This window comes from Vicia villosa, linkage group LG3 (genome assembly GCF_029867415.1).
Source record: "Vicia villosa cultivar HV-30 ecotype Madison, WI linkage group LG3, Vvil1.0, whole genome shotgun sequence".
NCBI classification, from domain to species: Eukaryota; Viridiplantae; Streptophyta; class Magnoliopsida; order Fabales; family Fabaceae; genus Vicia; species Vicia villosa.
The window spans coordinates 4,770,380-4,783,090 of NC_081182.1; the positions used below are offsets into that span (position 1 = coordinate 4,770,380).

The 12,711-nt window shown below is 30.3% G+C and overlaps 1 protein-coding gene across 1 annotated transcript; it reads right to left on the minus strand.

Moving 5' to 3' along the window:
• Positions 1–714: 714 nt before the first annotated feature.
• On the minus strand, positions 715–3,310 carry LOC131654793 (serine/threonine-protein kinase Aurora-2). Its single transcript, XM_058924727.1, has 9 exons — positions 3,093–3,310; positions 2,766–2,888; positions 2,522–2,668; positions 2,315–2,410; positions 2,016–2,111; positions 1,816–1,912; positions 1,615–1,732; positions 1,379–1,451; positions 715–1,275 (listed from the first exon to the last, which is right to left on the minus strand). Exons 1-9 carry the CDS (start codon positions 3,138–3,140, stop codon positions 1,174–1,176), a joined length of 900 nt encoding a protein of 299 aa, XP_058780710.1. The 5' UTR covers positions 3,141–3,310; the 3' UTR covers positions 715–1,173.
• Between the last annotated feature and the right edge of the window lie 9,401 nt (positions 3,311–12,711).

The following is a 12,711-nucleotide window of genomic DNA, read 5'->3' on the forward strand; positions in this document are numbered from 1 at the left end:
CGAGAGGATGCCTCCAACTAAAAGTCTAAACCCAAAACACCCTCGACCCAAGAACCCATACCGCCCTTTATTCAGCCCACCACTCTGCTAAAAGAATCCATACCGCCCTCTAGCCAGCCCACCACTCTGCTAAAAGAGGAGGCAAACCAATTTGTCAATTCGATTTAGTTTTCTCCGACAAGCCCGACTGCAAACAAATCTAAGTGAAATATTATGTTTTTTTTTTTAATGTTTATGCACCTTAAACATAATTCTAATTGAGGTCATACAAAATAAAATTGACTTTAAAGAAAAAATCATGAGATATTATTGAATTGAAGTGGCTCTTGCGTGGGAAAAAACATTGAATTGATGTTTTTCTCTTGTTACATGATTCCAATTAATTCCAATTGAGGTCATACGAAATAAAATTGACTTAAAAAAATATCATGAGATATTATTGAATTGAAGTGGCTCTTTCTTGGAGGAAAAAACATTGAAGTGATGTTTTTCTCTTGTGAATCACATAAACCTATTAACATTATACAAAATTTTGATCAAGTTTGTTAAAAGTACTAATTTTATAAAATGTTGTCATCTAGCATTTTACAAGGAATAGTGCCTAATTGAATAGTACCTAATTAAGTTTAATGAACAATACAAATTTAGAAGAAGAAAAAAAGGGGGCATGTTTTAAAGAAAGATAGGAAGAACGATAACACACAAAACACAATGTTGGAAAAACGTCAGGGTGATCAAATATCAAACCCAACATTATTGTTTTGTTGGAGAAAAAACTTACAGATTGTAGAACAATGGCATACAAAGACATAATACACCACAATGTATGATAATATTACATATAAGATTGGATATAAGAAATTGATTTTCTCATCCTCAAACAAGACATATTACATATAAAATTGGATATAAGAAACTGATTTTCTCTTCCTCAAACAAGACATTGGGATTTAAGATGGCATGTGAAAGGATGTGGTAAATCTTTTCAAACAATGCTTTTCTTTTATCAAATGCTTCAGCAAGCATCAGCTAACCCAATGGATTTAAATTTTAAGTTTACAAATCTTCAAATAGTTTGCAACATCTCTCAGCCAAATATTGACAATTATTTTGAAGAAGCTGCAATGCTGGTGATTTCCACGATTACGAAAACACAACAATTGGGGAGGCAAATTAGCTCCTGTATATACCGGAGGGCTCTGCATTCTGAACAATCCAAGGATGTTCTAGCAGTTTGTGCAACGGTAGTCGTTGAGAGGAATCCTTAACCAGCATCTGTCAGCATAAATATGGTTAGGAAAGAGTGCTCAGGCAAAATGCTTGAATATATAAATATGTAACTTCACAAAATTCATAGCGCACAAGACAGAAGCAAAACCTGGCTGATGAGGTCTTTCGCAGCAGAAGAAACAATCGGTTTAGGAGGGAACTTGAGATCCACTTGTATTATCCTGTTTAAATAAAAAGATTCCATACACAGAAGTAGGATTAAGCACGGTAGAGTTCATACACCCTATAGTCTATTTAAATTCTTCTGTCCTAATATTTTCCACTAGACAGGAACTACATAACTCATGCATGATGATACAATTTCAAATGCTTAGTGCTTGTTACCTTCTATAAGTATCAGAATGTTCTTTGGCCTCAAAAGGGGGGACTCCGTAAAGAAACTCATAGCAAAGAACACCAAGGCTCCATATATCAACACTTGCATCATGTTCTACACTCTCCACTGTCAAGATATCGAGAATTTAGGATCATCATATAGAGAGACAAACAAATTTAATATGAAAAACTCATGTCATCTAAACTTACCCATCTCGGGTGGAAGGTAATCCAGGGTGCCGCACATGGTCCTCCTGCGGTTGAATGTGTGTACCGACCATCCGAAATCCGCAATCTTCAATTCACCCTGAAAATGAAAAAGATTATGACATAATTAGCACAAGATGAAGGAAGACAAGAGACAAAAGGACCATAAAAAAAACATAGTCCAATAGTAAAATGGAGGTTACCTGAGCACCAATAAGAAGGTTCTCTGGTTTAATGTCCCTATGAATTACATGCTTTCCATGGCAATATATAAGGGCTCGGGCCAATGACGCAACATACTGCATCAACCACAAAATAACAACATAAACTGGTCAATTTAAGAATATAGCCACATAACCAATCAAATGCACACCCTTTTTTTACTTATGAGATGAGTTATCATGTTAAGTTTTTCAGTATTGACTAGGCTTTTGCTATATGTTGAGCAAATTATCAAGAAAAAAAATCACATCAGATGTGAGAAGGGGGAATTAGTACTTACAGTAGCTGCACGTCTTTCACTGAAATACTTGCATTTCTGCAATTCCTTGTAAAGTTCACCTTTAGGTGCATACTCTAAAATCAAATACACTCTTTTCTGCAATGAATTAATTTCACATAGAAAAAGTTAATAGCAGGCAGCATAATTTAACCTTCTTCAACAATACACGGTTCGATCCTAATTATATCAAGCAAAACCAAAGTATACCTGATCATAAAAGTATCCATAAAGTCGCAATATATGGGGATGTCTCAGATGACTCTGTATTTCAACTTCTCGGCGAAGCTGATGCTCAACTTGGGATTGTTGCAATTGAGTCTTAAAGAGTACTTTCAAAGCAACAATATGATTACTCTGCATCATAATCACATAAACACATTTTAAATAAACATCACAAATCAACTAACTACAAGCATTTCAGACAGATCTACAAAATTGAACATGAACTCACAGTTTTTTCTCTGGCCAAATAGACATGGCCGAATTTTCCCCTTCCAAGAGGTTTTCCAATATCAAAATCATTCAATGTCCATCTCTTTTGCTCCTGAGCTGAACCTGAATACTCCGAAGAAGCCTGCAAATAAGAATCACGAACAAAACAATCAATAATTAACAATTAACGGATCTTGTTAACAACTACCACAAATTCGAACAATAACCCCCAATTAATAAACAGGAACCATCAGATCTTGTTGAAATAAACCGAATCAATCAACAAAAACGGAAAAAGAGGAAACAATTGAATCAGAATGGAAAGCAAAACCCTAGAATGGATTACCGTGTGTTGTTGAGGGTGAGATTGATGAGACTCTGTTGCGATGGCCATGAGAGAGAGAGGTTTTAGAGAGAGAAAGGGTTTCTTGAAAGGAGAAATGGAAGAAGACGACGATGAAAGTTGAAAGCAGCTCCTTCTTCTTCTTCTTCTTCTTCAATTCTTCGTTGGTTCGTTCATTGATTAACAACGAGACATTTTTCAATCTGTAACGGTCGAATAACGGATAGCTGACACGTGGTCCAGTCACGCTCTCTACTTATTTTTCAAAATCTTTACGTCTTTCTCTATTCTTGTCTTTTCGGTACAATAATTTCAATATAATAGCTTATGCCAAATGGATGTTTAGCAAATTGAAAAACAATTTATAAAAATACACATGTTTAATTCTTTAACTATTAATTACTCCATGTATCCTTAATATTAAATCTTTCATAAAATTTATTGTTAACAAATTTATTTGTTCTAGTCGTAACTAACTTTTTTATTTTCATAAAATTAATAAAATATTAAGTTATCATGCATACATGAGATTGAATAAGAACTTTCTTTTCAGTTTTTGATAAATATAACTTTTAAGAAATAAATTATTATCTTTTGTAACAATTTTGTTGTAATGACTTTCACATCAGTTTAATTGTATTAGGTCTTGTATAAGGAAAAACTTAACCGACTTAGAAGGAAAGGGGTCAGAAAAGGTAGGATAAAGTCTGTTGCGGATAAGCTTGTACAATGCGCCACCCGCTTATCAAATGAAATGTGGGATTTAATGTGTCATTAGACACTAACGGTGTGGAAACTCAGTCAAAAGGGGCCAGTTACATTCTCTTGAAGAATAAGAGGAAATAATGGTTCCATACTCCTAAGAGGAATATAATAACCCCTCATTGGTCCAAAAATTCTGACCCGACAAACCTTTATAGATACCTCAACCATAGAATTGAAAAGGACATTCAATTCACTCATAAATAAGACAATTACAGGACTTCTCACCAATCCTGCATGAACTTGCTCTAATACCAACAACAACCCAGAAACCCTCAAACAAACCTACACAACTAGGAGTTGTTATTCATTGTGCTTTTAGTAAGTACAATTAGCGCCCACCGTGGAGCCAAGGTAAAACTGACTTGGGCCACTATTGCATCAGACGGTAAAATTGCCTTCCATATTCTACCCCCTTTAGTAAATATGATGAACAAACAGGTAGCAACTCCATCCAATAACAGTTTCGGAGGCGATGAAGACGTCATAGAGGAAATGTATGGTAGCATGGAGAATTTGTGTTGCTAGAATCATACTCTGGATGACAGTGTTCTTCATATTTAGCCCATCCATTAGGATCCTGAGTCTCATCAGAAGATAAAGGTTATGAAACCCTGGCCTCTCTTTGATGAAATATGGGGGGGAGGCCCTAGTGCCAAATAATTTTAAGCTACCATTGTTGGCCAAGATTGATGGACGTGGTGACCCAAAGAGCATGTCGCCCCAATCAACACGTAAATAACAATTATTGGAGCCTCTGACTCCCTAGAGCGCAAGTTTCTCGCTATAACTTTCAAGGATGCAACGTTAAAGTGGTACATGAGCCTGCTACGATTTTTAGTTACTAGTTACCAAGACTTAATAAATAAATTGGTCAATCATTTTACAGCAAGCAGACAGTGAAGGATGTCTACCATCAGCCTATTCAACATTCGTCAAGGCCCTTTATAATCTTTGAAGAAGTGCCTCGTCTACTTCAATGAGGAGACCATTAAGGTCGACCACCCTAACTAGGAGATGTTTGTAGGAACATTCCAAAACAAACAAAGGGTTGGGCATTTCAATTAATCCTAAGGCCAGTTAGAGGCTTGTTGCTTCCATAGCAAAGGTAATGGTACGAGCAAAATGTTACGTAAATAAGGATGAGAGCAACATAGAAAAGAAAGCCAGAGATGTTAAGCAACCGACAATTGGAAACCCTAATAAATTACTTTAGTCACACATGAATCATTATACTTCGCCTGTTAAAGACAGTGCGACCTTCAAACAAAAAGGGAGGCGTACGGAAAGTTCCGCGCCCTTAAACACTCGTCGTAAGCATATATGACATGAGGTCCTCCGTGCCCCATAAAATTCCTCTTTTTTCATCTCTCAAGTTAGACATCGTGGGGCTTGAACCTAGTTGGTGGTACAAGTTTCACAAGGTTAAGGGCCACCACACGAAATATTGCTACCAACTCAAGGAGATTGAGCGCCTCGTCCAAGAGGTCCACTTGAAGAAATATGTCATAGGCAACTTCAATCAAATGCTAATAGGATCAACCTCTAAGTGGCGAGTTGCCTCAGGGATCCCTAGATCAAAGAAGAGCAAAGAACCAAGCAAATGAGGCAAAATCAAAACCCCTAAGCGTGTAAAAACCAGGAAAAAAACCAAGGGGTAAATCAAAAAAATCATTTTACAGGGGGATAATAGGGGGCAAAAATATCTAATTTTTATATTTCAAGGGGGTAATCCAAACAAAAAAAAAATAAAAGGGAGTAAACCGAATCTCGCAACGTATATTTATCCCTAATTTATATGAAAAATGCATTTATATTTTCCAATCTATGCATGCTGATGCAAATACATGAAAATAAAATTAAAAACTTAACTAAAAATTAAAAGAGCATAATAAGCACTTCGAACCAAAATGTAAGAGTGATATTCCTGTCATATATATTTCTCCTTATTCCACATGGACAAATACTTTGACTATTTTACTTTGAGTCTCACTAAACACTATATGATATTTCTCAATTGTTTAATATGTATTGGTGGGCATTCTGTAATCTATATTATTTGGATTGCTTAGTTTCAAACCATTATACTATACCAACTGTATAATGTCCATGTGAACTAGGGACGCTCACAGTGCGGTTTTGATCAATTGAGGTAAAAATCCATCTGATGCAAAGATAAATTTATTAACGTTTCAATTTGGTTATGGATGATTTATTAAAAAAAATCAAATTCAACCTGAATCAATTTAATGTGGTTCAATTTGGATTGATTTACTGATATTCAAACTATAAATTATAATTTTATTAAGATTATAAAAATGCTAATAAATGATAGATTGAATATATTGTACTATATATTGTATATTAAAAGTTAATATTACAACATAAGGATAATCGATTATGGTTGAAACAAATTAAATAATAAACGCAAATAGATTAAACTAAACTAATAAATATTGTTAAAAAAATAAGTATTATCAAATAACAAAATAACACAACATATCATATTAATAAAAAAATTTAATTAGTAGCAAAGTCTTTTAACTTGATTTTAAGTTTCACCTCAGTCTCTTATTTAATAAATGTTACATATTAGTCCCCTAAAAGTATTAAGTTAGTCAAGTTGATCCTTTCCGTTAATTTTTGTGAAAAACATTAAGTTCTACATATATGACATGACAACGGGGCAATTGTTGAATTATTGAGTCAACATATGTACTCAAAAATGGAATTTTATGTAAACTATAGGGTTTTGTTTTTAGAAGTTAAACCCCCTTCGCAAATGGTTAATAATATGTAAAAGAAATATAACAATGAATTGTATATATCTCACAGTCAAATCATTTTTTTAGTATTATTAGAGTTTATAGTTGAATTATTCTTGTTATTCTTATCATATAGTTAAACCATATAAATGATTGTATTATGTTTCATATTTATCACCCCTTTCATACATAACAACAGTTTCATCATCGAGTATGTGTCCATAACACACATAACTATGTTTATTAATCCAACCATAATCAGTTGTGCAACTGTACTTAAAATTTTAAACTGCTTCGCCAAAAGACATCGAAGATACCGAGTCTTAATTTTTGATAGATATACCAGAATATGCTATTGCAATAAACACCAACTAATATCAATATTATACACAAAGTAGGAGATATGTCAAATTAATCATGCTAAAAGAAAATTTTCATACATTAAAAGTATGATGTTATGTTAGGTTATTCTTAAACATCATCCGCCATTAACAAGGGAACTTAGATAAAGTAAAAGTTTGTCAGCTGAAAGGAACCAGACAAATTGAGATCCACAGACCTTTGACTTCTTCAGCTTCTTTTTATGAGTTTTGTTCAACTTCTACTATTTGATTGGACTCATTTTATAATGAATTATATATATATATATATATATATATATATATATATATATATATATATATATATATATATATATATATATATATATATATATATATATATATATATATAAAATGAGCAGCTACATCATAAAAGTTGAAGCAAGCATTAGAGAAATAATAAACGTATCAACATTAAGCATTGAAGAAGCAATAAAGTAGTTGATTAACATATATCTCTTACAAATCATGTTCACATCTAACATATAATAAGGTAATATAATTGATTAACTCACCAGTGAAGGTACTCCTTAAACATGAGAAGATTTAAGCTCACAACCATTATTATCATATGTGACTCCCAGAGAATTCCTGCTACTATCTACCATAAGCCAAACTTTATAGATTTTTAAAAAATATAAAAATATTGAAAAAAACAATGACTTTCTCTATTTCTTTCATGCATGTTGATGCTTTAAGGGATTACTGCGCCTTACCATCGTCAAATCCAAAATAAGAAGTCAAGTTGTCTTCGTCAAAAGGAACTAATGTCTTTCAATAATAAAATAAATTTCTCATAAAGGTTAGGTGTATCTCCAATAACATGTAGACCTTTATTATTAAATGAGATTTTGCATTGAATAATGACAACAAACATGCATTGACTTCTTAAACATATTAAAAATAATAATTTTAAAGAAAATAATAATCAATTAGAGTACAAACACTTTCAAAGTGCTTGAAGTGTACATTAAACTCATGTTCTGTATTTGAATACATGATGTTGTTTTATAGATCCATGACACGTTCTTGTCTTTTCGATTTCACGTACTCTTTACATTTCATACTCGTATATTTTGAAATATGGAATGAACACAACAAATGAGTTGCATTTAGAAACACAAATTCCATGACATTCATCAATGCAAGCTCTCGATCTGTCACCGTAATCTTTGGTAACAATTTATCTAAAGTGAACAACTCTTTGAGCTTATCTAGTGCCCATGTGAAATTCTCTTCCCTTTCATGTTCCAAATAGGCAAAGGCAACCAAAAACGTCAACTTCGTTGACATAATACCAACAATTTCAAGCAGTGGCATCCAGTACCTGCACGATCCAAATGCACATAACCAAATAACTCACTAAACATTCACAACAGGTTTTATAATGTAAAAAATAAAGTTCTTACCTATTTTGTCTTTACGTACAATCAAATATTAACACCAGATGAAACATATTCAACAACTTCACAGAATCAAGATGTGTTCAGAAGACAACAGCTACAATATCCGAGGTGTCATTATTTCTAGTCAAACACATGTATTTCTCTTTGTGAATAAGGCTTAATAACATTTGCATTTCTGTCCATGTACCTCTCTTGCCTATTCTGTATGTTGATATAGCTTTATACACCTGGGTAATACTCATGAGGTTTTTTGGATCTCTGTCTTTCAAAGCAGAAATTATGTACCTTGGAGCCATATTGTACTTCTTCATGTCATTCACAGACTTTCTTTCATGGTCATTTAAATGACTAAATATATTACGATCTTCCAAATCATTATCTAGTCTATGATTGTTCATCCCGCATCTAACCATCACCTTTCAATCGGTACCACTTGAAACATATCTCAGCCTAAACGAACACTTGACCTTCATACTATAAATGCCATCAGAGAAATTAGTGGTTTCATATGCATTTCTTCTTTTGTAATTTTCTCCTCTGTCACAACCCATAATTAATTTATCCTTCCTCCCCCGCATTTCATTAGTAGGATCAGAACGAACAATAACAACAATAATACCATGTTGTTTACCAGTAGATTGCGCCCATGCTAAAACTTCTGATTGTGAGTTACAAATTTGTCAATTGCAACATATAATTATTAAACGTTATTAATTTCATAAATGACGGAAAAAAATTAAAACTGCATTATTTCAATACAAAACATACCATATATGAAGTGAAGAATTCTGTATAATCTATACATGAATCTGTAGAAGCAGTTGTCGGCCCAGGAACACACATATACAAAATTTCATCTGCATACATACTAGAAATTTCAAGTAACTAGGAAATTTATGGCATTCTGAAAATTTGATATTTCCGGTTAAATATGTATCGTCCCAGAAAATTTGGAAAATTTCCAATTATTTTGTAATCGCCTCGAAAATTTTGGAATTTACGGTAAATCACAACCGAAAATTTCCCAAACTCAAACAATTTTCGGTATGCGTGCAATGTTCGTACCCAGAAATTTGTTTTGCTTATCGGAAATTTTGATTTTTACTCTACAGCAATAGTAATTTTATTTGACAAATGTAATTTTTTAAAGAGTAAATAATATCATGGGCATTTTCAAACTAAAAAAAATCGGGGGTTCCAGGTTTAATATTTGAAGTGACAAGTAACAATTTTTTCCTATTTTTAAACCGTGACTGGATTTTTATTTTACGACTATTGATTTGAAATTATTTGTGAAGGGATTGTAGATAAATCATCGCAATACCACGATGTTCTTTTTTTGTTGGGTTTATTATCAGACTTATGGCTGGGTGACTACTGTTTATCTTGTTATGTATTCTTGTGTATTAGATGTTGTTATTGTTTATGTCGTTAATGATCTTTTAGAAATGTTTAGTTGTGCTGCTGGGGTGATTTAGACTAATTTCTTCCTTTTGTAAATAATACTTGTGGCGAAAATAATACACATGATATGTTGGAAAAAAATTGGTTTATACTATATTTGTTTGGTTTTGATGATAACAAAGTATTTAACAAAGTATACTCGGTAACTCAACTTCTGGTGAAAACTCAGACTCTGAAGACCATGTGCAAAGGAATTTAACCTTTGGCTCGTACTCAATTTCTGAAAGTAGGTCTATTTTGTCTAGTTTAGTCACGATTTAAAATTAGGAAAAAAATCATTTGAAAAAAATATTAAAAGAGAGACTAACATGACTCAGATAAATTTTGTAAGAGATTAAATATAAACTTTTTTTCTTAGGGACTAATTTGGACTTTTTTTTAGAGACTAAAATGGGTCTTCATTGGCAGTAGTCAGTCACGGTTCAAAAGTAAGAAAAATACCGGTTAGAAAAAAATATTAGTAGAGAGACTAACATGGCTCGGCTAAATTTTGTAAGAGATTTAATAGAGACTTTTTTTCTTAGAGACTAATCTGACTTCTGCAGTTTTTGTAAGGGATTAAAATGGACCTTCACTCTAAAATATAAATAAGAGAATGCATAAATATCAAAAACTCTGAAAATGCTATACAAAATTTATTGCTCGATAATATACTCACTCACTTTAATCAAAATCAAATCATATAACAGAAACAAAAATATTACCGTTAAAATCAATAATATAAAAATAGAAACAATAAAAATCTCACTATTTTAAACTCAAACTTCAACAAATTTCTAAAATAAGAGACTAAAAATAAGAGACTAGATTTTCTGAAAATTTCTAAAAATCTCACTATTAATTTTTTTACAATAATAAATTTAATAAAATAATAATTTGTCCTTTAAAATTCAAGACATAACCTATATAACCCACCCAAAACTCAAGACACAACCCTTTAAAAAAACAATTTGATCCTATTTGGTCTCTATCTTTTATTTATCTACTTAATCTAAATGCAAGGTTGTCATGATGACAAATTTTGCAACAACCCTAGACCTAAAAATGATGTGTCATTCTAATATAACACTAATGCTGAGATGTCAATCTCTTAAAATTTCTAATATTAATTAACTATTTGTATTATAATATTTTAGAATAAATAGTTAAATTATTTTTTACTTTTATAGTATTATAATTCAACAATTCAATAATAATAATAATAATAATAATAATAATAATAATAATAATAATAATAAAATAATGGTAAAGATTAAATTATAGAAAATCATTTTAACAATCAAATTAATTTATGAAAGAGAAGAAATAAAAAAACATAAATAATATTTTATAAAGAAAATATTTGATTTCTATTTACGTAAACCACTTTTTAATTTTTTCTCCAATTTTATACATTTTTTTAAAAATAAATCTTTTTAAATTTAATTAAATTTTAATAATACATAATACTCAATTTAATTTATCATATTTTTTATAGAAAATGAGAAGTCGTAACGTTAATAACGTTACACTAAAACACCAATAAATTTTATGTTGGTAACCCTTATTGCCAATATATATTATTAACTCTTAAACTAATTTTTCTATTTTATAACTTAATAGTCACGTTAAATAAAATATTAAATTATTTATACTAACAATAAAAATATTAACAAAACACAAATATTTATTTATACTATTATATTTATTATATTATTTATTAAATTGACACATTATTAATAATAATAATAATAATAATAATAATAATAATAATATTGAGCCATAGCTATAGAATCAAATAATCTTTTTTACAATATAAAAGAATTAATGTAACTGTTACATAAATTTTTTAAGAATGAAGCTAACATTTAACCGTTAAAATATATACAGTAGCATTTAACGGTCACATAGAATTTTAATAAAAATAAATTCTACAAAAAAAGTTTAATAAGAATGAATTTAAATGTAACAGGTAAATGTTTTTTCATTGACTTTTTTAATGCTATTATGTTCAATAAGAATTAATGGAAGATTTCAACTGTAAGAATAAAAACTTTCCATCTTCCTCATTTTAATTTATTCCAAAATAAAATTTATTAAATTTTTTAATTGAATACATAAAAGATACGTTACAATTTTTTTATTTTTCATTTACCCTCTCATTGAATTCTATGTATTCATTATAAATACACTTATAAAAATGGCCTTCAATCTCAAGTTTTTTTCTATTTCTCTTTTTAGATTTATTCTCTACATTGTCTCTTTCAAGAAATATTCATTCAAGTGTATATACTAAATATTGAATATAGATGGTAATTTGGATTATAAACTGCAACTTTTTAGCAGCTTTTTAAATTTATATTATTATTTGTGTTTATCTTTCTTAATCTTCATATTATCTTAATTGTTGATCAGTTAATATTTGATTTTGATTTGTAATCACTTTTTAGTAGTAATTTTGTAGCAGCAATTTTATTTTTGTATTGTAATTTTTGTTTATCTTTATTAATCTTCGTATTATCTTGACTATTCATTAGTTAATATTGTATGATACTAACTGAAGTAACTTGATCTTATCTTTATATTATTGTTTCAACTGCATTTTTAGTGTTCAAGAAATCGATGACAAGTGTGACATCTTAGAGGTAAGTTTGTCTCTAACCATTTTAATTGCATCAACTAAATTTGAAATTATAAAGTTAAATTATACTAATATATCATTAATAATTATGTTTATTTAATATTTTTTTATCATTTTATTTTTAATATCTTTAATATATTTATTCATTTTATAAAAAAATTATATATAATATTTTTTTAATCAAAAAAATATATTTGAAAATTGCTAATATATTGTTTGAGTTTA

Coding starts and splice junctions, on each gene's coding strand:
- LOC131654793 (XM_058924727.1), bottom strand. CDS start 3,140: ATGGCCATCGCAACAGAGTCTCATCAATCTCACCCTCAACAACACACG. Junction 2,669..2,765: donor ATTTGGCCAGAGAAAAAACT/GTGAGTTCATGT, acceptor ATTATGATGCAG/AGTAATCATATTGTTGCTTT. Junction 2,112..2,314: donor GTGAAAGACGTGCAGCTACT/GTAAGTACTAAT, acceptor TGGTTGATGCAG/TATGTTGCGTCATTGGCCCG.